Consider the following 27,298-nt stretch of genomic DNA (forward strand, 5'->3'; position numbering starts at 1 on the left):
TCAGTTAAAAATAAATACATTTATTGCAGTTTCAGAGCAGCATATCACTTAACATTAAACATTTAGAATAAAGTTAATTAAAATAATATTAATGATCTGGGGTGAAAACAATGTGTAAACATTCAGGACTAGGCAGTAGCCAATTGATAGCTTTTCGCACATTTTCGGAAAATATCTGGTTCGTTCCACAAAAAAAGTGCTTTTTGCATCTCTTGAAAGTCCAATATCTTGAAAACTTGACTGCTGACATGCGACCAATGACAAAAAAAAAAAAATGTAATACAGAAATATCGTTTGAGTGGATTTTCTGTTTAAGTAGAAATTGTGCACCAATATTGTATTTTAGAAGTCTGTTATATTAAATTAAGTTCTCTTTCATGGAGAATAAAATAATTCCTATTTTTAATGAGTAAAGACCTGCTAAAGTGCCAAAATTCAGCATTTTGATATGTCCCTCCATGCACCCTCAGTGACTAGGAAGATTTTAACCAACATTTCACCATCATTGTAAAGCCCTAGTTATTGTTGCTTTGATAGCCATTTCTGAAGATGATTTATTTAATGGATTAGTGATTCATTTGCTATCCCTCATTTTAAGGTCAACCCTGTTACATGAACTGAGCTCTTGTTTTAATGAAACTAATCCTTTTTTATTCTAATGAAACATTGAACATCTAATAGTAAAATCATACTGTAAAAGCAGGTGAGCTGGTTCTATTCTTTTTGGCAATTTTCTGGTGTTTTGTAGTGAAACTGAGCAGGTCGAGCATAACAAGTCAACCCTGCTACCCATAGATACAGGCTAGAAAAAAATGTAACAATAAAAAAATGGTGAAGCTTGCATTCAATTGCCACTCCCTGTTGCACACCACAAACTTCCATTCCCCCTGTCACAAGGACATTAATGGCTGATATAGGATGACATCGTCAACCCTGTTACTATATTGGAAACTTAATAAGCAATTACTATAATCATTTGTAGATTCAACACCTCTTGATAGGAAAACGTGTTAAAAAAAAGTTGAACATGTGCCATTTATGATAGAATGTTAAAATTGTGACAAATTTGTTGACCAAGTAACTTATCTAAAAAAGGCACAGAACTGGTATTAGCAGAACCCTGATTTACCCAAATCAAGGTTTGGCTGCCACTTCACACTTAGACTTGGAGATGCTTTACTCAGTAAAAATCTAAAATAAAGAAAAACAAAAACAAATCTACATGTTCATTAAAGTTCTGATTCAATCGAGTTTTGGTGAACAACGATGTACCACTGTTCGTCCTGAGACAGTGGTGGTGTTGAAACATGGGTCATGTTCATTAGGGCACACAACAGTAAACAAAAATGAGTGTGACATATTGGACAAATCCAGGAAGCCCTTCCGTTACATTACATTTTCTTCTGTTTGGTGCCTAATGAACACGGCCTTGGACTGCCATCTGAGTGGTCTGTTGAGTCCACAGTAATATAAATGTCACTGGAGTGTCTTCAGGTGAGGCTGTTTTCCTCTAACCCTAGCGAGAAGATACTGCAGCAGTCTCCACCTCCGTATCTGTCCCTGGACCTGACCCGAGAATCTTCTCTACTATGGATGGTGTTGGACTCCTGCCAGCTCCCTCGTTTTGAACTGCCTCTGGAAGAGCTGAGGAATAAAGCACAAACAAGGGTTGATCACAAACCACACAGAGAGAGCCTTACAGTGGAGAAGGTGAAAAGCTTCAAGTTCTTCGGAGTACAAATCACTGACAATCTGAAATTGTCCACTCACACAGTGTGGTGAAGGCACAATAGCGCCTCTTCAACCTTAGGAGACTGAAGACATTTGGCTTTGCCCCCAAGACCCGCACACAGTTATACAGATACACCATTGAGAGCATCCCGTTGGGCTGTATTACCGCAACCGCACCACCCCCAAACCCTGGGCTCTCCAGAGGGTGGTGCGGTCAGCCCAACGCATCACCGAGAGCACACTGCCTGGCCTTCAGGACATCTACAGCACCCAGTGTCACAGGAAGGCCAAGAAGATCATCAAGGACCTCAGTCACCTGAGCACGGCCTGTTCACCCCGCTATCATCTAGAAGGCGAGGTCAGTACAGGTTCATCAAAGCTAAATAGCCATCACTAGCCGGCCTCCACCAAGTACCCTGCCCTGAACTTAGTCACTGTCTAGCCGGCTACCACCTGGTTACTCATCCCTGCACCTTAGAGGCTGCTGCCTTCTGTACATAAACATGGAACGCTGGTCACTTTAATAATGTTTATATACTGGTTTTACCACCGTCATGCAATCTCCATAGACAAACATTGGCAGTAAAATGGCCTTACTGAAGAGCTCAGCGACTTTCAATGTGGCACAGTCATAGGATGCCACCTTTCCAACAAGTCAGTTGGTCAAATTTCTGCCCTGCTAGAGCTTCCCGGTCAATTAAGTGCTGTTATTGTGAAGTGGAAATGTCTACGACCAACAATGGCTTAGCCACAAAGTAGTAAGCCACACAACCTCACAGAACAGGACCACCGAGTGCTGAAGCACGGTCTGTCGTCGGTTGCAACCTTCACTACAGAGTTGCTGGTACTAAATGTTTCTACATTTCTTAATTTCATTTTTTACTTTAGATGTGTGTTTTGTTAGATAGTACTGCATTATTGGAACTAGGGAGACGAGCATTTCGCTACACCCGCAACCAAAGAAAATCTGATTTGTGATGATCAATATTCTATTGATTTACTTCCCAGCACTGGTTTAAGACATTGATTTAAATTTCATGTGATTTATCCCAGTTTATTCTGTTGTACTGAGCCATTTACTATACGTTAGTTTTCTTATCTTTTATTATTTCTTGTTGTTGCATTGTCGAGAAGGTACTTGCTAGTAATAATTTTCTTGGACGATGTATACCATGCATATCCCATTTATACAACTAATAAAACTTGAAACACGTGTCAAACTTCAAATGACTGCCTATGACAATAGCAAGCTGGGATGGAGCACCTGCTGCTGTCTGGTATGAGGCGTAGTGTGTGGTAGAGATCAGCTGTGGAGGGCATGCCAGCGACAGCTTTAGGAGTGGAGAACGCAGCGTACGTCCGGGATTTGGTCAGCCTGGCTGGAGTGGAGGGGATCCTCATATCGGGCTCACTACCTAGAAAGGAAAACACAATTATGACCAACCATGCATAAAACAAACCACACATTAGAATATTAATGTACTTTTAAAAATTATTATTTTGAAATACTGCAGCATAAATATACGACATACTAGTTGTTAAGGCATGTTGAGTTTCTGATGCAGAATGTCTTTTTCGGTCCACAAATGGAGTCATGTTCAAGAACTGATTCTTGAGCCACGAGGCACGGTCTTCCTCGAAAGCCTTTTTCTGTGAAAACAAAAATGGACAAAACATGGGCTAAGAAGCAGTTAAAGTTCCAATGCAGACTAACATTTTTTTCACTCAATTATCAAAAATAAAAATTTCTCAAGCAAGATTTTTGCTAGGACTGTCTGTGTGGTCTGAGTAAGGAGTGGAAAACTGAAAACTAGCTGTTATTGGCAGAGTTTTGAAACTTTTATTGGTTTATTAAGTCATTTATTACCTGGTGATTACACCATCCTACCAAAACAGGCTGAAATTTCAGGTGGTCTTTTCAAACAGCTCTTACACTAAAAGGGCATCACAATTTTACAGTATTATTCCAACTAGGGCTGTTAAGTGGCCGTATTACTGCCACACCAGCGGTCACGAGTCATGATGGCAGTTCAATTCCACTTGATAATTAATAATAATAATAATAATTATTATTAATTAGGCTTTTCCAAGCTCCGATGCTGCAGATGGTCATTAGTAGCCTACCAAACTTGCCATTTGCCTGGTACTCAGCACTCCATTGTCCCTCTTATCACTCTGTCAATGCAAATGTTATCGAAAATCTAAATCAAAACACTTGAGCCCATGAGCTCATGTTGCGCAACATTTCTATAGGCTATGCAATTGTGAGAAAACCAAATGATGGACTCTATTTAAAAAAGGATCACAACAGCTTCTATAGGCTAGGCCTACTATAATTATTTTTCAACTTTCTTAATATTAAGCACATTGCTTCTCTTTACATTACGGCCACACAAATGGGATGCCGCTGGTGAATTCGATACATTATCAAGTGCTTGTCAAATTGTGAATGAGAGACTGATGAAGTAAAAAAAAAAAAAAATCTGAGCTTATGCCTTTCAAGCTACTTTTTTTCAAATCCTCATTAGAGTCGCATCATGCAACCTTACAATGTATTAAAAATCAAGATATATAGCCCAACGTTTGTAGAACTACTAAAGTTACATTAACTCAATTAAGCATATAGGAGTACCTATGTCTTTGGTTAACCGCTCAACACAATAGCTGCATGTGTGCACTCCCTCAAGTCATTGAGAAAATATTTATATTTTATTCAGCCATTTTCAATTGTATTCTTCATACTATAATGCCAAGGAATTCTAAGCAAATCGTGCCTGCTAAATTAACTAGTGGAGCCCACAGCCATTTGGCATAGCCAGATCAGGACAATGCTATTCTGTTCTTCTGAAATAGACATTTTCTTCAGATCATGCTTCTTTAGACTTGTCTAAAATAAAAGTACTTTATAGTGATGGTGTAGGTTATATTACATGGATTTATTAGACTTTAAAAATGTTTTAACTGTTCCAAAGGTCTGCATAAGTGGCTTGTAAGCGATGTGTGGAAGCCAGGAGATGCTAAATATTATTAGTAGATTTGGATAGAAAACACTGAAGATCTAAAACTGTGAATCTTGTCTGCGAGTATAACAGAACTTATGTAGCAGGCGAAACCCCGAGGACAAACCATTCAGACTCCCAATGAGTTTTCATTGGGAACCCAGATTTCTAAGGGACCTTCTTGCACTTCCTACTGCTTCCACTGGATGTCACCAGTCTTTAGAAATTGGTTGAGGTTTTTCCTTTGTGTAATGAAGCAGCCCTGTTCAAAACGAGGGTCACTTCAAGTGTACCGATAGAGGTGCGTGACCAGAAATGTAGAGTCAGTTTGCTTTCTTCCTGTATTTAACACAGATCATCCAGTCATCAATTTGATTGATTATTTACTTAAAAAAATACCTAAAGTTGTATTACAAAAGTAGTTTGAAATGTCTTGGCAAAGTTTACAGGTAACTTTTGAGATATTTTGTAGTCACATTGCGCAAGTTGGAACCGGTGTTTTTCTGGATCAAACTAGCCAATAAAATTGACATTTTGGATATATATCGACGGAATTAAGCGAACAAAAAGGACCACTTGTGATGTTTATGGGACATATTGGAGGGCCAACAAAAGAAGCTCGGCAAAAGGCATGATTTATATTCTTATTTCTGTGATTTGTGTCAAGCCTGCAGGGTTGAAATATGCTATCTCTTTGTTTACGGAGGTGCTATCCTCAGATAATAGCATTGTTTGCTTTCGCCGAAAAGTATTTTTGAAATCTGATATGTTGGCTGGATTCACAACAAGTGTAGCTTTAATTTGGTATGTGATTTCATGAAAGTTCGATTTTTATAGTAATTTATTTGAATTTGTCGCTCTGCATTTTCACTGGCTTTTGGCCAGGTGGGACACTGGCGTATCCCAGAGAAGTTAATTAACAGTCAGTTATTTGCTTGACAATCACCAGCGGACAACATGTATTGACCGCCACAGCCCTGATTTCAACCCCATCAACTCAGCAAAAAAGAAACCTCCTCTCACGGTCAACTGCGTTTATTTTCAGCAAATTTAACATGTATAAATATTTGTATGAACATAACAAGATTCATGAGACAAACTGAACAAGTTCCACAGACATGTGACTAACAGAAATGGAATAATGTGCCCCTGAACAGGGGGGGTCTGGGGGGGGGGTCAAAATCAAAAGTAACAGTCAGTATCTGGTGTGGCCACCAGCTGCATTAAGTACTGCAGTGCATCTCCTCATGGACTGCACCAGATTTACCCCTTACCCAAGATTTTTTACCCCTTTTTTCTCCCCAATTTCGTGGTATCCAATTGGTAGTAGTTACAGTCTTGTCTCATCACTGCAACTCCCGTACGGACTTGGGAGAAGCAAAGGTTAAGAAGCCATGCGTCCTCAAACACAACCCAACCTAGCCGCACTGCTTCTTGACACAACGCACATCCAACCCGGAAGCTAGCCGCACCAGTGTCGGAGGAAACATCGTACACCTGGCGACCTGGTCAGCGTGTACTGCGCCCGGCCCGCCACAGGTGTCGCTAGTGCACGATGAAACAAGGATATCCCTGCTGGCCAAACCCTCCCCAACCTGGATGACGCTGGACCAATTGGGATTGAGGGATTGAGATCCGGGCTCGTCGCTGGAAATGTCAGAACACTGACATTCCTGTCTTGCAGGAAGTCACGCACAGAACGAACAGTATGGCTCGTGGCATTGTCATGCTGGAGGGTCCTGTTCGGATGTACCAAATCCTGTGCAGGCGTTACGTGGTCTGACACTGCGAGGACGATCAGCTGTCCATCCTGTCTCCTTGTAGCGCTGTCTGCAGTTCTCATGCCTCCTTGGCACGTTGACACAGATGAGCAGGAGAACTGCAGATGGCACAGTTGAGGCATGTTGACACAGATGAGTACGGACCCTGAGCATGTTTCTTTTGGTGTTTTTCCAGAGTCAGTAGAAAGGCCTCTTTAGTGTCAAAGGTTTTCATAACTGTGACCTTAATTGCCTACCGTCTGTAAGCTGTTAGTGTCTTAACGACCGTTCCACAAGTGCACATTCTTTAATTGTTTATGGTTCATTGAACAAGCAGTGTATAAACCCTTTACAATGAAGAGCTGTGAAGTCATTTGGATTTTTACCAATTATCTTTGAAAGACAGGGTCCTGAAAAAGGAATGTTTCTTTTTATGCTGAGTTTAGTATGGATATACATACAACACAGGAAAAATTAATTTGACTGTACTGGGCCTTTAAGTGACACATCTTGGCCAAATATAATTCTTCCATCTCGAGAACTTTCCAAAAACAAAAATGGATACCTCATATCCGAGGCGAATGGCAGCTTCAGTGAAGTTCTCCCTCTCCCTCTCAAAGTTCTTCCTTTGCTCGTCAAAGAGCCTCCACTCCTCTTTGAGACGCTCCTTCTCCTCCAGAGTGTAGCAGTCATTCAGAAGAGCAGCAGTCTCATCATCATAGCAGGGAGAGTTTAACTGCTGCTGCTCACACACGGACAAACACAAGGAAGAGGAAACAGACATAACATTTGACTGAATAACTCCTGTAAGTGTATTAGACTAACCTCATCCCCAGGGCATTGCGCACAGCACATAAGTCTGGGGCGTATTCATTACACCAACTCTGTTGCAAAACCTTTCCTAAACAGAAGCTAATGAAATGGAGGGACCTACCAGAATTTGTCCAATACCAACTCATTTAGTGAAGCCCCAAAATTGCCCTACCTGTAAGCCTGTGTTTCAGACATAAGTGGATGGCAGGCAAATGTTCTACTTTTAAACTCTCACAAAACAGAGATGCTAGTTCTAGGTCCCAAAAAACAAAGAGATCTACTGTTGACTGACAATTAATCTTGATGGTTGTACAGTCATCTCAAATAAAACTGAAGGACCTCGGCGTTACTCTGGACCTTGATTGCTCTTTTGACGAACATATCAAGACTGTTTCAAGGATAGCTTTTTCCATCGATGTAACATTGCAAAAATCAGAAACTTTGTCCAAAAATGATGCAGAAAAATGTATCCATGCTTTGGTCATTTCTAGGTTAGACTACTGTAATGCTCTACTTTCCTGCTACCCGGATAAAGCATTAAATAAACTTCAGTTATTCTAGCAGCCATGTTTAGCACTCTTGGCTAGAACTCCAAAATTTGATCATATTACTCCAGTGCTAGCCTCCTTACACTGGCTTCCTGTCAAGGCATTGCTGATTACGGTTTTACTGCTAACCTACAAAGCACTACCTATCTTTCAGATTTGGTCCTGCCGTACATACCTACACGTACGCTATGGTCACAAGACGCAGGCCTCATTGTCCCTAGAATTTCTAAGCAAAAGGCTGGAGGCAGGGCTTTCTCCTATAGAGCTCAATTTTCATGGAATGGTCTGCCTAACCATGTGAGACGCAGTCTTTATTGAAGACTCATCTCTTCAGTAGGTTGAGTGTAGTCTGGCCCAGGAGTGTGAAGGTGAACGGTAGGGAACTGGAGCAACGAACCACCTTTGCTGTCTCTGGCTGGCCGGTTCCCCTCTCTCCACTGGAATTCTCTGCCTCAAACCATATTACAGGGGCTGAGTCACTAGCTTACTGGTGCTCTTCCATGCCATCCCTAGGAGGGGTGCATCACTTGAGTGGGTTGAGTCACTGACGTGATCTTCCTGTCCGGGTTGGCGCCCACCCTTGGGTTGAACCATGGGGGAGATCTTTGTGGGCTATAGTCAGCCTTGTCTCAGGATGGTAAGTTGGTGGTTGAAGATATCCCTCTAGTGGTGTGGGGGCTGTGCTTTGGCAAAGTGGGTGGGGTTATATCCTTCCTGTTTGCCCCTGTCCGGGGGTATCTTCGGACAGGGCCAGTGTCTCCGACCCCTCCAGTCTCAGCCTCCAGTATTTATGCTGCAATAGTTTGTGTCGGGGGGCTAGGGTCAGTCTGTTATATCTGGAGTATTTCTCCTGTTTTATCCGGTGTCTTGTGTTAATTTAAGTATGCTCTCTCTAATTCACTCTGAGGACCTGAGCCCTAGGACCATGCCTCAGGACAATCTAGCCTGATGACTCCTTGCTGTCCCCAGTCCACCTGGTCATGCTGCTGCTTCAGTTTCAACTGCTCTGCCTGCGGCTATGGAACCCTGACCTGTTCACCGGACGTGCTACCTTTCCCAGACCTGCTGTTTTCAACTCTGTAGAGACAGCAGGAGCAGTAGAAGGAGAGATACAAAAATATAAATCAGCAATGAAAAGACAACTGACATTTACTCCTGAGGTGCTGACCTATTGCACCCTCGACAACCACTGTGATTATTATTATTTGACCCTGCTGGTCATCTATGAACATTTGAACATCTTGGCCATATTCTGTTATAATCGCCACCCGGCACAGCCAAAAGAGAACTGGCCACCCCTCAGCCTGGTTCCTCTCTAGGTTTCTTCCTAGGTTCTGGCCTTTTTCCTAGCCACCGTGCGTCTACACCTGCATTGCTAGCTATTTGGGGTTTTAGGCTGGGTTTCTGTACAGCACTTTGTGACATCAGCTGATAAGGGCTTTATAAATAAATTTGATTTGAAATTAGATTTTAGTTGCAAAAATGTTTGAACTAATGATTACACCCCTGGTACATCAATGGTTCAAAGTTGGCCTTAGTGGGCGTGATCTTACTGAGTAAAGTGTCAATTTAATTTTAGCGAATGACACAACTGCAAGGTGTGGCTCTGTGTTTGTGGTGTGCTAGCGTACAGTGGAGGGTTAGGGGGAAGGTGTTGTGGGAGATTGGTTGGTAGATTAAGCCAATGCATATGCACCAGGATGTTCTCCCGCCCTTTCTGTATTCTCTAACGAAGGCCAAGTTCGACGCGTTGGTCCACCAGACCCTTCACGCATTTGGTCGTAAGTGTCTGGGAACAAGATTAGTAAGGCTCAAATTCAAGGCAATAAAACCAGATGTACTATAGATATTTGTAGCTCGGTTTGAAAAGAGAGCCTTGGGTTGTGATGTGGGTCTTACTAACCTGTAGGAGCTGCTGCTGTGTCTGGATGAAATCTTTACACTGCTGGACCTCCAGTCTCATCCTCTCCATCTCCTCCTCATGGATCTGTCTGGGGACCAGCTCTTTACCAGCACGCTGCTGGCTCTGCTGCACCAGGGAGGCTGATGACACAACACATTCTGATCAACGGTGAAGAAATATAGAATGTTTTGGCAGCAGAATAGTTTCAAATGCCACAGTACTGGTAGTGATTTTAAATTGATTGTCATGTACAGTACCTACATGTAAGAATATTTTGAAGATAAATACACAATGCAGAGGACTAAAGGTCAAGAGTACTAACAATCAATGGAAACAGTCATTTTTCCTGTAATAGGGAATTAATGATCAATGGGTCAGAGACACGTGAGGAATTTGTCAAGGCAGTGAGCCTGAAACAGGATACTTGTTATTAGGCCATTGGCCCAGTTTTATTGCAAGGACTTCTAATTGGTCAACCACAGGCTAGGGTTATAAAACTACATCCAGTCCCTTTGTTCTGTGCAGAGAATCACTGAGGACAGATCTGATTTATCCTCTTTGAATAAACCAATTTCTCCCCCCGATTTGCTTTGGGGTCTGTTATTGAAGAGTAACATCAACTGCTAACACTTGGTGCCTTGACGCGGATGAATTGGTCTTGAACACGGAAAAACTCAATTGTGTGGGAAAGAGAGGGCTGAGCACAACCCACAGGATTCAACTCTTAATCTCCTGATTGACTGCTAACATATTGTTGGGTGAGTCTAGACCGATATCATTTAAAAGAACCAAATTAGGTTAATATTAGTGCATGCAATGAGTGATACACATCTGTGATGTACAAGGTTTGGGTCCTTTGCTCTAGGTTTGTTAAATCTCTATTATAGGGATTCAAGTCCTCTATTTAAAAAAATGTGAGTCCTTTTTGTGAAACCTTTTTGCATAGAAGTGAGTTGCTAGTTGAGTAGCAATTTTTACACTTGGGTAATATAAAAGACTTCAATGTTTTGAAGTAAACAAGTTATGGGTAACCAGGCCCTACAGAAACAATGTGTTTGAGAAGGAAGTTTGAGTCCGAAGGGTTAAATAAATACAGTTGAAGTCAGAAGTTTACATACACCTTAGCCAAATACATTTAAAATCAGTTTCACAATTCCTGACATTTAATCCTAGTAAAAATGTCCTCTCTTAGGTCAGTTAGGATCACCACTTAATTTTAAAGAACGTGAAATAGACTAATATTAGAGAGAATGATTTATTTAAGCTTTTATTTATTTCAACACATTTCCAGTGGGTCAGAAGTGTACATACACTCAATTAGTATTTGGTAGCGTTGCGTTTAAATTGTTTAACTTGAGTCAAATATTTTGGGACGGTTTCCATAAGCCTTCCACAATAAGTTGGGTGAATTTTGGCCCATTCCTCCTGACAGAGCTTGTGTAACAGACAGGTTTGTAGGCCTCCTTGCTCGCACACACTAAATTCTGCCCACGGATTTTCTATAGGATTGAGGTCAGGGCTTGCGATGGCCACTCCATTACCTTGGCTTTGTTGTCCTTAAGCCATTTTGCCACAACTCTGGAAGTATGCTTGGGGTCATTGTCCATTTGGAAGACCCATTTGCCACCAAGATTTTAACTTCCTGACTGATGTCTTGATGTTGCTTCAATATATCCACATAATTTTCCTACCTCATGATGCCATCTATTTTGTGAAGTGACCCAGTCCCTCCTGCAGCAAAGCACCCCACAACATGTTGCTGCCACCCGTGCTTCACGGTTGGGATGGTGTTCTTCAGCTTGCAAGCATCCCCTTTTTTCACCAAACATAACAATGGTCATTATGGCCAAACAGTTCTATTTTTGTTTCATCAGACCAGAGGACATTTCTCCAAAAAGTACGATCTTAGTCCCCATGTGCAGTTGAAAACCGTAGTGTGGCTTTTTTATGGCGGTTTTGGAGCAGTGGCTTCTTCCTTGCTGAGAGGCCTTTCAGGTTATGTCGATATAGGACTCATTTTACTGTGGATATAGATACTTTTGTACCCGTTTCCTCCAGCATCTTCACAAGGTCATTTGCTGTTGTTCTGGGATTGATTTGCACATTTACCACCAAAGTACGTTCATCTCTAGGAGACAGAACGCGTCTCCTTCCTGAACGGTATGACAGCTGCGTGATCCCATGGTGTTTATACAGATGAACGTGGTACCTTCAGGCATTTGGAAATTGCTCCCAAGGATGACCCAGACTTGTGGCAATCCACAATGTTTTTGAGGTCGTGGCTGATTTCTTTTGATTTTCCCAAGCTGTCAAGCAAAGAGGCACTGAGTTTGAAGGTAGGCCTTGAAATACATCCACAGGTACACCTCCAATTGACTCAAATTATGTCAATTAGTTTATCAGAAGCATCTAAAGCCATGGCATCGTTTTCTGGAATTTTACAAGCTGTTTTAAGGCAATTTAGTGTATGTAAACTTCTGACCCACTGGAATTGTGATACAGTGAAATAATGTCTAAACAATTGTTGGAAAAATTACTTGTGTCATGCACAAAGTAGATGTCCTAACCAACTTGCCAAAACTATAGTTTGTTAACAAGAAATTTGTGGAGTGGTTGTAAAACGAGTTAATGACTCCAACCTAAGTGTATGTAAACTTCTAACTTCAACTTTATATAACCAGAGATATATATTATACATTTTTTGAAGTTAATGTAATGCCATTTTTAAGTTCGAGAACCACTGGAGAAGGGCAGAACAGCTCCTCCGGATGTGAGCATGAAAAATACATTAATGTCACGGTCTAGTGATATGAAGAACCATTTCAAAGTGGAGAAGTGTAGGCAAGCAATAAAGAAATATTCTGTCATTGTTGACAAAGATGGAATCTGTCTGATATACAAAAAGCTTGGGGAAAATACAGAGAACGTCTAACTCGTTGACAAAAACAAGATGGTCTAACTGTATTAGCCAAAGTAAAGAAGCGGGATGAGAAATGCCCTGATAAGCGTGATCGGACGTTGGAGAGATAGATAGTTTGAGGGCTCTTTGTGAACAGATAAAAGAAGAAATTCAACAATTACAGGTGAGGGTCGTAAAAGCAGACGTGTACGCGCTGTAAGAAACTACATCCTTATCATGGGTTACAGTTAATAGTTGATACCGGCTGGTCACTTTAAGGACTTTGTGAATGATTACCTTGACAATAGGACAATTTAATATTATTGTCTTGCAGACAATTATTTATTTTGTGAGTTCTCTCCTAATACAGGATTTGGTAGGAATCGTAAGAGACATCATTACACCTGTTAACACTTATTTTCTATAACTTTGTTTGAAATCTATTTCTTATTGTAACAAGAAGTAAAATATGCCCTTTGTGTTTAATCAATGGAAACAGTAGTTTTTCTGTAATAGGGAATTAATGATCAATGGGTCAGCGACATGGGAGGAATTTGTCAAGGCAGTTAGCCTGAAACCGGATACTTATTTGGCCAATGGCCCAGTTTTATTGTAAGGAATTATAATTGGTCAACCACAGGCTAGGGTTGGGTTATGAAACTACATCCTGTCACTTTGTTCTTTGAAGAGAATCAGGGGAGAATTAAAATCTACCTCTCAGCATAACATCTATGATTTGTCCTCTTTGAATAAACCCATTTTTCTCCCTCTGATTTGCTGTGCAATTGAAGAGTAACATCAACTGCTAACATACAACACCAGTTAATTCCCAGAGAAAACCATTGATAACCACTGAGTTACAGATTTATTGTTAACTTCTTTGGTAATATGGGTGATGTGATGATGTCTGTACCCTGGCTGTCCAGTCTCTCCATGTGGCTCTTCAGTCTCCTCCATTGCTGCCGGATGCTATTGGTCAGCTGCTCTCGGGCGTGTTCACATGACTGGTCCAGGGTCTCTCTACTGCAGTCGCCAACCTCCTTATCCCTGTCGGAGCTGGCCTGAAGGCACAACAATGATAACCAGATGTCACTCCCATACGTAATGTAAAGTGCTTAGAGATCTTGTAAGAGTATTATCAAAATGTATTAGGTCTTGCATCTACAGTGAGCTCCAAAAGTATTTGGACAGCGATACATCTTAATGTTTTGGCTCTGTACTCCAACACTTTGGATTTTAAATTATACAACGGCTATAAGGTTCAAGTGCAGATATTTTTAATTCAAGTTTTTTTTCTTCATACATATCAGGTGAACCATTTAGAAATTACAACACTTTTTGTACAAAGTCCATCATAGGGGACTAAAAGAATTTGAACAAATCACATATTTATATTAGTGGTCAAAAGTTTAGTATTTGTTCCCAAATTCCTAGCACGCAATTTTTTTTATTTATTTTACCTTTATTTTACTAGGCAAGTCAGTTAAGAACAAATTCTTATTTTCAATGACGGCCTAGGAACAGTGGGTTAACTGCCTGTTCAGGGGCAGAACGACAGATTTGTACCTTGTCAGCTCGGGGATTCGAACTTGCAACCTTTCTGTTACTAGTCCAACACTCTAACCACTAGGCTACCCTGCCGCCCCAGCAATGATTAGATGATTAGATTAGATGAAGATTGTTGGATGCATTTGCTGTTTGTTTTGGTTGTGTTTCATATTCTTTTGTGCCCAATAGAAATGAATGGTAAATAACATGTCATTTTGGAGTCCCTTTTATTGTAAATAAGAATAGAATGTTTCTAAACAATTCTACATTCATGTGGATGCTACCATGATTGCAGATATGATAATTACTTTCTCAATCATTATCCAAGATGAATTCCGTAATCATAGTAACATCCACAATAATGTAGAAGTTTAGAAACATTCTATTCTTATTTAAAATGTGTCACTGTCCCAATACTTTTGGAGCTCACTGTACTGTCACGTAGGGGACTTCTGGTACTCAGTTCTAGGCTGTCTTCCACATGGTCTCTGAAGCTGGAGCATGGTTTCCTAGGACTAGGACTCAGAATGGACACCATCTCCCGCTTCATCTGCTGCAGCACCTTCTTCAGCTCAACGTTCTCCAGCATCAGGGCTCTATGACGAACCTCATAGTCACTCAGCAGGGACCTGTACATCTCCCCCTCATGTCTACAATAATGGCAAATAAACACACCCCCATCAAAGTGGCTTCTCCAAAGCCATGTAGGATTTGTTGCATCAAGCGTTGATGAATGCACTTAAAAACAGACATGGTTCAGTTTGAGGAGTATTGCTACCTGGCCTCGACCTTTCCAGTCTTCCATTGGCTTCTCTTCCCATCAGCCCGTCCCAAGTAGTTCAATACGTCAATCGCTAGTAGAGATAAAAAGAAAATGAGGGACTTTTTATAAAGACAGATCGTTTTTCATGGGTGTTTATTTTTAATTTTTAAGATACTTGGTTGCAAAGATCCACATTTCCAACAACCTTTGGAATAAGGAGGTGGAAACTATGTATTGAGAACATGGTCCAGCACACCTACCAAGTTTCTTATCCCTCTTTTCCACCAGTAGCTGGTTGACGCGTTCTTTGAGTTTGGTGCTCTCCCTCTCCTTCCTCTTGGCATCATGGCTGTACTGAGAGGCTCTGCTGGCGATGATGCTCTGGAGCTTCTGCACCTGGGGTGTGTTCAGTAGGGAGAAAACATTTTGAAAAGGGGAAGTACTACCTGAACTTGTCCAACATGAACACAATTTCCTGTTGCATAATGCTTTTCTACGGTGTGCCCTACTGAACACGACCCTGGTTTGACAGGCTCACACACTGAAACTACATTTCCCATGGATGATTGCAGTTAAATAAGCATATCATTAAATATAGAGTGTAATGATTAACAATTTTATTACAAAGTCTACCTCATCTTTTTCAGTTTTAAGGCAGTTCTGCAGAGTCTTGATTTTGAGTTGCAGCTGCCTCTCTGCCTCGTGCAGTCCTGACGTCTCTCTTTTAGAGAGCTCCAGCTGATCCTGGGAACAAACACAAATGTACATGTAATGTCAACATTATATAGTCTAGTGTATGTGAATGTGCTCACCTTGACTAAGACTAAGTTATCCTATAAGCAGTAAGCAAGCACCTTTCACCCAAGGACAATGAACTGTACATCGGAAACATAGTAAAATGAGTGTCAGTGTTGTTGCGGTAAACCCCCGTCTCAGTGTTTCTCCTATCATTCTATAGGTGCGCCAACCTAGCTTTCTATTGACAATATGCACCCTGTCTGGAAAACGATGTATGGGAAAGACAGCCTGACCTTGAGTCTGGAGTTGGTGATCTGCAGGTGTTCCAGGGCGCTGGAGCTCTTCAGACTCTCCGCCTCCTGCTCCTGCAGGCAGTGTTGGCTGCGGCGCTGCATCTGGAGCAGCTCATACATGCTGTTCAGGGCTGGCACAGTGTTCAGCCCCCCGCTTACCTCTGGTGAGCTGGCCTCAATACATGCAGAGGAGAACCCCAGAGAGTCCATCTCCTGTACAAGGTCCCAAAAAGAGGGCAGACAAGTAGGTTAGCACTCAGAGGATTCAGTGCATGAGATAAATGAAGCTTCAGATACACAAAATCTCAAATCAAGTAGTGAAGAAGAATATTGATACCTGGCTATATAAACAAGCAAGCAGCACATTACACAATGCGACCTTCAGAGTATTGGGAAAGTATTGATATTCTAAATGTAACCTAAATAATAGCCATTTCAATGGTGCAGTACCTGATTAATGTAAGAGATACACCGGGGAACATTGTCCTCAGTGCAGAAGGCACTTAACACATTGTAGGAACTCTTGGTCAGTGGCATGGTGGAGGAGTGCATTGTAGGAAGGTTGTTATGATGCCACGAGGGGGACATAGTCATTCTTGCTATGCCGGAGAGCTCATGGGTTTCTAAACATAGTAGGGAAATGCAGAGAACAACCAATTGATACATTAAGAGTTGACACAGACTGGCTGACTAAGAGGTTTAAAACATTCTAAAATTAGGTAACAAAAATGCATCCCATAAAATCAAACAATTCCCCCCCCCCAGAGACGCTATTTGAATTAACTTACCTACTGATGAATCTATAGTTGCTGAAGTCCACTAGTTTTCCATGCCAACACAGCGTCAAGATAGTAGGGAGATCATCTGTGAGAGACCAACTGGAGGCTTCCCTCACTGGAACAGAATCCTGAAATAGAGCATCAAGCAGCAAGCCAATGACATAAGCGTCTAATGCAGGATAATCTGGGTTGATTCTTCAACACCATGCAGGATTAACCGTCATCTGTGTGACGTGCCAGCATGGGACGGGCTTTCAGGCCTTGTTACACTGGACTGTAGAGTGATACTTTGAGCTTGAGTAAAGAGGGTTTACATGTTAACTTCAAATCAAATGTTATTTGTCACATACACATGGTTAGCAGATGTTAATGCGAGTGTAGCGAAATGCTTGTACTTCTAGTTCCGACCATGCAGTAATCTAACCTAACAATTTCACAACTCCCCCCTTATATCACACACACGTGTAAAGGAATGAATAAGAATATGTCCATAAAAATATATGAATGAGCAACAGCCGAACGGCATAGGCAAGATGCAGTAGATGGTATAGAGTACAGTATATACATATGAGAAATGTAGGGTATGTAAACATTATATAAAGTGGCATTGTTTAAAGTGGCTAGTGATACATTTATTACATACATTTTTTCATTATTAAAGTGGCTAGAGATGGGTCAGGATGTTGGCAGCAGCCACTCAATGTTAGTGATGGCTGTTTAAGTCTGATGACCTTGAGATAGAAGCTGTTTTTCGGTCTCTCGGTCCCCGCTTTGATGCAGCTGTACTGACCTCGCCTTCTGGATGATAGTGGGGTGAACAGGCATGGGGTCAGGTGGTTGTTGTCTCTGATGATCTTTATGGCCTTCCTGTAACATCGGGTGGTGTAGGTGTCCTGGAGGGCAGGTAGTTCGCCCCCGGTGACGCGTTGTGCACATCTCACTACCCTCTGGAGAGCCTTACGGTTGTGGGCGGAGCAGTTGCCGTACCAGGCGGTGATACAGCCCGACAGGATGCTCTCGATTGTGCATCTGTAAAAGTTTGAGAGTGTTTTTGGTGACAAGCCGAATTTTTGGTGACAAGCCGAATTTCTTCAGCCTCCTGAGGTTGAAGAGGCGCTGCCTTCACCACGCTGTCTGTGTGGGTGGACCATTTCAGTTTGTCTGTGATGTGTACGCCGAGGAACTTAAAACTTTCCACCTTCTCCACTACTGTCCCGTCGATGTGGATGGGGGCTGCTCCCTCTGCTGTTTCCTGAAGTCCACGATCATCTCCTTTGTTTTGCTGACATTGAGTGTGAGGTTATTTTCCTGACACCACACTCCAAGGGCCCTCCCCTCCTCCCTGTAGGCCATCTCATCATTGTTGGTAATCAAGCCTACCACTGTAATGTCGTCTGCAAACTCAAAGCGAGCAAAGAAGTTGTTTAGTTTGTCTGGGAGCAAGACATCGTGGTCTGCGACAGTGCTGGTTTTCCTTTTGTAGTCCGTGATTGACTGTAGACCCTGCCACATACCTCATGTCTGAGCCGTTGAATTGCGACTCTACTTTGTCTCTATACTGACGCATAGCTTGTTTGATTGCCTTGGAGGGAATAGCTACACTGTTTGTATTCGGTCATGTTTCCGGTCACCTTGCCCTGATTAAAAGCAGTGGTTCGCGCTTTCAGTTTTGTGCCAATGCTGCCATCAATACACAGTTTCTGGTTGGGGAACGTTTTAATAGACGCTGTGGGTACAACATCACCGATGCACTTGCTAATAAACTCGCTCACCAAATCAGCGTATTCATCAATGTTATTGCCCGGCGCTATGCGGAACATATCCCAGTCCACGTGATCGAAGCAATCTTGAAGCGTGGAATCTGATTGGTCGGACCAGCGTTGAACAGACCTGAGCGCTTCCTGTTTTAGTTTCTGTCTATAGGCTGGGGGCAACAAAATAGAGTGGTCAGATTGTCCGAAATGAGGGAGGGGGAGGGCTTTATATGCGTTGTGGAAGTTAGAATAACAATGATCCAAGGTTGCGCCAGCCCGGGTTGCGCATTCGATATGCTGACAAAATTTAGGGAGCCTTGTTTTCAGATAAGCCTTGTTAAAATCCCCAGCAACAATAAATGCAGCCTCAGGATATGTGGTTTCCAGTTTACATAGTCAAATGAAGTTATTTCAGGGCCGTCGATGTGTCTGCCTGGAGGGGGATATACACAACTGATTATAATCTAAGAGAATTCTCTTGGTAGATAATGCAGTCGGCATTTTATTGTGAGGAATTCTAGGTCAGGTGAACAAAAGGACTTGAGTTCCTGTATGTTGTTATGATCACACCACGTCTCGTTAATCATAAGGCATACACCCCCGCCCTCCTTCTTACTAGAGAGGTTCGTTTCTATCAGCGCGATGCTTGAAGAAGCCAGGTGGCTGTACCGACTCCGATGACGTATCCCGAGTGAGCCATGTTTCCGTGAAACAAAGAAAGTTACAATCTCTGATGTCTCTCTGGAAGGCAACTCTTGCTCGGATTTCGTCTACCTTGTTGTCAAGAGACTGGACATCTGCGAGTAGTATGCTCGGGAGCGGTGCGCGATGTGCCCATCTACGGAGCCTGACCAGAAGACTGCGCCGTCTGCCCCTTCTGCGGCGCCGTTCTTTTGGGTCGCCGGCTGGGATCCAATCCATTGTCCTGGGTGGTGAACCAAACAGAGGAACCGCTTCGGGAAAGTCGTATTCCTGGTCGTAATGTTGGGGAGTTGACGTTGCTCTTATATCCAATAGTTCCTCCCGACTGTATGTAATAAAACCTAAGATTTCCTGGGGCAACCATGTAAGAAATAACACAATAAAAACAAAATTCTGCATATTTTCCTAGGAACGCGAAGCGAGGTGGCCATCTCTGGGCTCGTGTGTGACTGTATGCCAGAGGGAGGCTTTTAGGCACACACACACCTGTGTGATGTGTGCAAGGTTTAACAATGTCACGGAATTCAAAATGCTAAGATTGTTAAAGCCCTTTTTCTCAAACTATAGACAACTACAGACACATTATTCAAGTGGGCCTCAGTATGATCCTTCCATTTGTCAGATCCCTTTGACTATAATCCTAAGACTTTCCTGGTGCAACAAGCTGAACCACATTCTACACTCTCGTAACTACACTTTAAAAATAGGCCCCGGTGCAGTTATTGTGCTCTGTTTAAACATGGTGTGCATTCCATTGTAGACTGGACTGTTTTGATAGCCTTGGGCAACACGTGATCAGTGGCATGTATTTGTGGATGCCAAAGGAAACCCAGGCTTTCACAAATATTTGACCAATAAGTGTTTTTATAATTTTCCATCAATTAGCAAGTGGCTGGATCTCACCAGAGAAATTAACCGCACGAGGGAAACAGCACTCCTCTGTCCCAGTATGTGTAGCCCATGTATCTAATGCTGTCTGGACAAAAAGAGTGACATTGTAGCTGTAGAATTTGATTGACTGATGCCAGCAAGCATTTGGCTTCCCTTGATACATCCCTTGATACATTTTAAATAAAAGAAACAGCATTGAGTAGAGCTCAACTGTGGGTTGTACGGGAGCAGCAAACCCCCCCCCCCCCCCTACCCCCCAAGGGAGGACAGTTGGTATGTGGCTTCACACCAATCAAATCCTAAGCAAAAGGTAATTTTAGTTTCTGGTCTGCTTGTGTTGATATCCTAGGCTAGCCAGCATTTAAGCTAGCCTACGATTACAAAAATTAAAGCATACTGTATTACAGAGTAGAGGTCGACCTATTATGATTTTTCATACCGATACCGATACTGATTATTGGAGGACCAAAAAAGCCGATACCAATTAAATCGGCCAATTCTTTTAAATGTACTTATAATAATGACAATTACAACAACACTGAATGAACACTTATTTTAACTTAATATAATACAACTTAATAAAATCAATTTAGCCTCAAATAAATAATGAAACGTTCAATTTGGTTTAAATAATGCAAAAACAAAGTGTTGGAGAAGAAAGTAAGAGTGCAATATGTGCCATGCAAGAAAGCTAACGTTTCAGTTCCTTGCTCAGAACATGAGAATATATGAAAGCTGGTGGTTCCTTTTAACACAGGTCATCTACAAGTCCATGCTAGGTAAAGCTCCGCCTTATCTCAGTTCACTGGTCACGATGGCAACACCCACCCGTAGCACGCGCTCCAGCAGGTGTATCTCACTGATCATCCCTAAAGCCAACACCTCATTTGGCCACCTTTCGTTCCAGTTTCTCTGCTGCCTGTGACTGGAACGAATTGCAAAAATCGCTGAAGTTGGAGACTTATCTCCCTCACCAACTTCAAACATCTGCTATCTGAGCAGCTAACAGATCGCTGCAGCTGTACATAGTCTATCGGTAAATGACCCACCCAATTTTACCTACCTCATCCCCATACTGTTTTTATTTATTTACTTTTCTGCTCTTTTGCACACCAATATCTCTACCTGTACATGACCATCTGATCATTTATCACTCCAGTGTTAATCTGCAAAATTGTAATTATTCGCCTACCTCCTCATGCCTTTTGCACACAATGTATATAGACTCTTTTTTTTCCCTACTGTGTTATTGACTTGTTAATTGTTTACTCCATGTGTAACTCTGTGTTGTCTGTTCACACTGCTATGCTTTATCTTGGCCAGGTCGCAGTTGCAAATGAGAACTTGTTCTCAACTAGCCTACCTGGTTAAATAAAGGTGAAATAAATAAAAATATTTTTTAAAAATGAGTCTTCAATATTCCCAGGTAAGACATTTAGGTTGTAGTTATTATAGGAATTATAGGACTATCTCTCTATACTATTTGTATTTCATTAACCTTTGACTATTGGATGTTCTTATAGGCACTTTAGTATTGCCAGTGTAACAGTATAGCTTCCATGACTCTCCTCGCTCCTCCCTGGGCTCGAACCAGCAACACAACGACAACAGCCACCATCGAAGCAGCGTTACCCATGTGGAGCAAGGGGAACAACTACTAGAAGGCTCAGAGCGAGTGACGTTTGAAACACTATTAGCGCGCGGTAACTAGCTAGCCATTTTATAAGATACGTTTAATGCTAGCTAGCAACTTACCTTGGCTTACTGCATTCGCGTAACAGGCAGTCTCCTTGTGGAGTGCAATGAGAGAGAGGCAGGTCATTATTGCATTGGACTAGTTTACTGTAAGGGTGCAAGATTGGATCCCCCGAGCTGACAAGGTGAAAATCTGTCGTTCTGCCCCTGAACGAGGCAGTTAACCCACCGTTCCTATGCAGTCATTGAAAATAATGTGTTCTTCACTGACTTTCCTAGTTAAATAAAGGTATAAATAAATATATATATATTTTTTAATGTATTTATTTTAAATCGGCGCCAAAATACTGATTTCCGATTGTTATGAATACTTAATTAGGGCCTATTTCAATCGGCCATTCCGATTAATCGGTCGACCTCTATTACAGAGCCATAAACCGTTTTGCCAACATGAGAGAGGATGGCATTGGCGGTCAACTAGTTTACAAGTAGGCACACACACACACACACACACACACACACACACACACACACAGAGAGAGACAGAGACCAGTACCATGGACAGCCACATGATATTTAGCAACATTGGACTGAATAGTTTTTGGTCTCTACGTTTGTTTTCAGTGTACTAAACTAAGCATATATAACCTTGATTTGATCATGTTTAAAGGTTTAAAGTTGAAATGGTACTAAATTATTATTATTTTTAGTACAATTTCATTCAAACCCGGACGACGGGCGAATTGTCCTCCGCCCTAAGGGACTCCCAGTCACGGCCGGATGTGTTACAGCCTGGATTCGAACCAGGGACACAGATGAAGTGCCTTAGACCACTGCGCCACTCAGGAGCCCAATAGCAGAGGCTGTGTCAAATTCCTTAAAATGACGTTGAGGCAGCTTATGGTAGAGAACATTAAATTCTCTAGTAACAGCGCTGATGGACATTCCTGCAGTCAGAATGCTAATTGCACACTCCCTCAAAACTTGAGACTTCTGTGGCATTGTGTTGTATGACAAAACTGCACATGTCATGATCATGCCACACCTGTCCGGTGGATGGATTATCTTGGCAAAGTAGAAATTCTCACTAACAGGGTTGTAAACAAATTTCAGCAATTTGTTTGAGAAATAAGCTTTTTATGCATATGGCACATTTCTGGGATCTTTTATTTCAGCTCATGAGGATCAACACTACATGTGTTTATATTTTTGTTCATTGTATAATATTTGCTTTGTGGACTTCACAGAACAGATGTTGCTCGCCTGTTTTGTGATGAAACAAACATATGTAGTTAAATTTATTCAACCACTGACTTATTTACATGCCTTATTGTTTATCACGGTGATGTTCGAATGGGAGCAAACAGTTATCACAACATAGGTTGTAATATTGTTTTATACTGGCTTGGCTTCCTCAGTGATTTTACCCACACACCGGAGTAGAAGGTAAATCGAGCCACAGTGGCAGAAGTTATGTGGTGTTCTTATCCATTTAACCAGGCTGCATTGGTCTCTTATCTGCACTCAACTTAAATGGGAGTTAGTGTTTCCCTATGTCACGCTTAACCAAAACAGGGGAGTTACAGAGCCACATCCACTCAATGTGCCTCCATCTGAATTTAGCTTTGGGACACAACCAATGATTTTGGACACCACATTGAGAGTCTGTATTAGTTAGTCCAACCAATACAGACTCCCGACGTTACGTCCCAAAATAAATCTGATTCCAATAAGAGCAGGCAACTGACAAGAAGCAAACATTTTAGTGTTGACAATAGCAGACATTGTGTGAGTATACCGTTATAGCCTAACGTTAGTATCAACACACCAAACTATATTTTCTTATCATTTTTTGAGATGCTGCAAGTGAGATCAATAAACAGGAGGCTCAGTTGAAACCGTAGTCACACTCGCATGTAAACACTTAGCGAGATAACGTTAACTAGCTAGCAAATTAAATTGGCGTCATCTAAAGTTTGATTAACGTTAGCTAAAAGTTAACTCTGTAAACTACTATTAACGTTCGCTAATCTGTTCCGTTGGCGTTGTTGACCTGGCTGGTTTACCTAGCTAGCCAGGTAGAAAGCTACTACAGTATATATAGTTAGCTGCTGGAGTACTAGCAGCTAGCTAGGTTTTGATGAAACGTTGCAAAATATTTTTGTAGCTAACTAGCTAGGACTCTCTGTAACTCCCCATGGCTGGGTGCCGGCGTTAATTTAGTGTGGATACTCACTTGATTTTGGGTCCGACGTGGAGTGAGGGATTATATTGTTTAGCCTGCCTGCCAATTCCAGAAGGCTACAATAGTTTTTATTTTTATTAAATAAGTGAAATCCGTCTCTATCGAGCTATAGTTAGCTAACTAAGTAGTTCTTAACCGTGAATGCCATATTAGCCCACATTGGCAAGATAGATTTTTTTTTAAGTCCTCCTCTTCTTGGCTTCAAAACAAACACCACCGTCATTGGCGGGCGCGTTGTCAAGCAACCAGTATCAGTCCACTGTATTGGATCATGTGCACAACCGTCGTTCCTCTGACGGACTATTTATCCAAAGGTTAGGGCTAACTGTGATCCTTGGGAAGTCCCTACCCTAAACCCTTACTTTAACCCCTACACTTTAACCATATAACCATAACCTTTATCTTAACCCGTCATTGTAAATAAGGTCGTCATTGTAAATAGGAATGTGTTCTTAACTGACTTGCCAAGTTAAATAAAGGTTAAATAAATAAAAATATATCCCTTACCTTTAACGTTTTAAATGTCAACTTCAATGGGGTGACTTCAGAGTTGGACGTTCTACGGACATTTTTGCGAATTAGGAATGCTGTCAGGTGCATTTATCCTCCCTATGAGTGATTATACGTTATATATACGCCTATTTCAGCTGTTGCTGACAGGCGTATAAAATGTAGTACACAGCCATGCAATCTCCAAACATTGGCAGTAGAATGGCCTTACTGAAGAGCTCTGTGACTTTCAACTTGGCACAGTCATAGGATGGCATCTTTCCAACAAGGCAGTTAATTTCTGCTCTGCTAGAGCTGCCCAGGTAAACTGTAAGTGCTGTTATTGTGAAATGGAAACATCTAGGAGCAACAGCAGCTCAGCTGCGAAGTGGTAGGCCACACAAACTCACAGAACAGGACTGCCGAGTGCTGAAGCACATAGCATTATAAATCGTCTGTCCTCGGTTGCAACACTCACCACAGGGTTCCAAACTGCCTCTGGAAGCAACGTCAGCACAATAACTGTTTGTCGGGAGCTTCAAGAAATGGGGTTCCATGGCCGAGTAGCCACACACAAGCCTGAGATCACCATGCGCAATACCAAGCGTCGGCTGGAGTGGTGTAAAGACTCTGGAGCAGTGGAAACACTTCTCTGGAGTGATGAATCCCGCTTCACCACCTGGGAGTCCGAGTGATGAATCTGGGTTTGGCGGATGCCAAGAGGACCCTACCTGCCCCAATGCATAGTGCCAACTGTAATATATGCACACAGTCGATGCGCGTGCATATATTAAAACTCCAGATTCTTCTCCCTTTACCATATATATATATATATATATATATATATATATATATATATATATATATATATATATATATATATATATATATATTTAAAGCTATCTAAACCATAGTATTATCCTCTCATTCAGAACACTTGAGGCTATCACCCCAAAAAAAATTCATGAAATGGTGTGCTCTTGTACCTTTGTCGACGTATCAGTCTATGTCAAAGATGTAGTTGCCAGGAGAGATGCTGCGTTTCCAGTATAATTTCTGTGAGGGTCAGAGGGGTGTACTCCACCTCTATCTTCTCATATGCATGGTTCCCTGCTGTCGGGTTCTGCAGGCGTATGAACTGAAAATAGGAAAATAGTGTATAGTGAGACATGATATGATTAACATATCATGCCCCAAGGGTCAATACTGGGCCCCTCCTGTTCAGCTTGTACATTAATGATCTGCCTTCTGTCTGTACTGGGTCTGAAGTTCAAATGTATGCAGATGATACAGTGATATATATGCATGCAAAGAGAAAACAACAAGCTGCACAAGAACTCACTACTGTAATGGTCCAGGTTACAAAGTGGCTCAGTGACTCGTGTTTGCATCTCAATGTGCATGTTCTTCACAAAGAGGGCAACCGGTGCTACTGAGCCAGATGTCTATGTGTCAGGGGAGAAGCTCCAGGTGGTATCTGATTTTAAGGCACCTTTAGTCAATCTGCTTTCTCTGTGAGAGCTTCCCATGTCTGGAACACACTGTCATCAGACACACGTAACTGCATCATCTATCACACTTTCACAAAAAACATGAAAACATGGCTAAAGGCCAATCAGATTTGTGAACATAATCCCTAGCTGTGTATTGTCACTTTCCATGTTGTCTGTTGTCTGTAGCTTGTGAGGTGTGGAAACACTTTGTTGCTTTTATGGATTTTGTCTTGTTGCTTTTTGTGCTATGTTGTTCTGTCTGTATGCTATGTCTTGCTTGTCCTATGTTGCTCTGTGTGTGCTCACTGCTCATTGATTGTCTGTATTGTAATTGTTTTTAATAATCTGCCCAGGGACTGCGGTTGAAAATTAGACAGCTGGTTAAAATTGGCATTTTTACATGAAATGTTGTTTAATGTGCACTGTCCCAGTAAAAATACAAATAAAAAAAATAAGATAAACTCAACTCAACATATACAAACATGTTCTTGGCCAGATTTGTTTTAAGTGATGCAAATGAGGAAACATACTATGTTGTGTTCATTTAATTTCTGCTCTGCTAGAGCTGCCCCTGTGAACTGTAAGTGTTGTTATTCTGAAATGGAAACATCTAGGAGCAACAGCAGCTCAGCTGCGAAGTGGTAGGCCACACAAACTCACAGAACGGGACTGCCGAGTGCTGAATTCTGTCCTCGGTTGCAACACTTACCACAGACTTCCAAACTGCCTCTGGGTGCAAATATTACAGTTTCACTATGAACAACACTGTAAACAACACCTTGCTCCACTGTTTGATAGGTCCCACATGACTGTGTAATTGATGTAGATGACACATTGGTGAATAAACTACAGTGTGCTTTAAATACTGCACTGTAATCTGCAGAAGACAATGATTCTACACGGGCAGTCAATGAACAGTGGGAAATACTTCACTGACTAGGTAAATTGAAGTCTGCAATTGATGATGCAATAGAGGTGGTCATATACATCTGTTCTGGTGTACATGGCATATCTGTCCACAGGCTGATCCTGATGTTCTTTCAAGAAGAGGTGTTTAAACACCATCAGGTTTTCCTCTTTGGAGGTCTCCATCATCTCGTTACTCAATCCAAAAGAAGCAGAGGAAAACAAACATGAAATAGATACAGAAATTAATTCTGCACAACACAAACCATTTCAGATTATATTTTAATTAAAAAATATATATTTTTATACATGCTCATTCTAGGAACTTCCATAATAGTGAAATCCCACT

General features: G+C 41.7%; 1 protein-coding gene across 2 annotated transcripts; it reads right to left on the reverse strand.

Annotated features, from left to right (window-relative positions):
* Positions 1-24,253, reverse strand: LOC109874867 (afadin- and alpha-actinin-binding protein). Of its 2 annotated transcripts, none has more exons than XM_020466904.2 (14): positions 24,053-24,253; positions 16,784-16,902; positions 16,446-16,618; positions 15,996-16,208; positions 15,598-15,708; positions 15,225-15,360; positions 14,980-15,055; positions 14,632-14,851; positions 13,567-13,714; positions 9,755-9,894; positions 7,056-7,232; positions 3,264-3,381; positions 2,996-3,146; positions 1-1,644 (listed from the first exon to the last, which is right to left on the reverse strand). In XM_020466904.2, exons 3-14 carry the CDS (start codon positions 16,587-16,589, stop codon positions 1,491-1,493), a joined length of 1,788 nt encoding a protein of 595 aa, XP_020322493.2. In that variant the 5' UTR covers positions 16,590-16,618; positions 16,784-16,902; positions 24,053-24,253; the 3' UTR covers positions 1-1,490. The 2 variants fall into 2 exon arrangements, with proteins under 2 accessions (XP_020322493.2, XP_020322494.2); XM_020466905.2 differs by having other exon boundaries at positions 16,788-16,902; positions 24,053-24,243.
* Between the last annotated feature and the right edge of the window lie 3,045 nt (positions 24,254-27,298).

Source organism: Oncorhynchus kisutch, linkage group LG30 (genome assembly GCF_002021735.2).
Source record: "Oncorhynchus kisutch isolate 150728-3 linkage group LG30, Okis_V2, whole genome shotgun sequence".
NCBI lineage: Eukaryota > Metazoa > Chordata > Actinopteri > Salmoniformes > Salmonidae > Oncorhynchus > Oncorhynchus kisutch.

Coding starts and splice junctions, on each gene's coding strand:
- LOC109874867 (XM_020466904.2), bottom strand. CDS start 16,589: ATGACTATGTCCCCCTCGTGGCATCATAACAACCTTCCTACAATGCAC. Junction 16,209..16,445: donor GTATCTCTTACATTAATCAG/GTACTGCACCAT, acceptor GACCTTGTACAG/GAGATGGACTCTCTGGGGTT. Junction 15,709..15,995: donor TCACCAACTCCAGACTCAAG/GTCAGGCTGTCT, acceptor GTTTGTTCCCAG/GATCAGCTGGAGCTCTCTAA.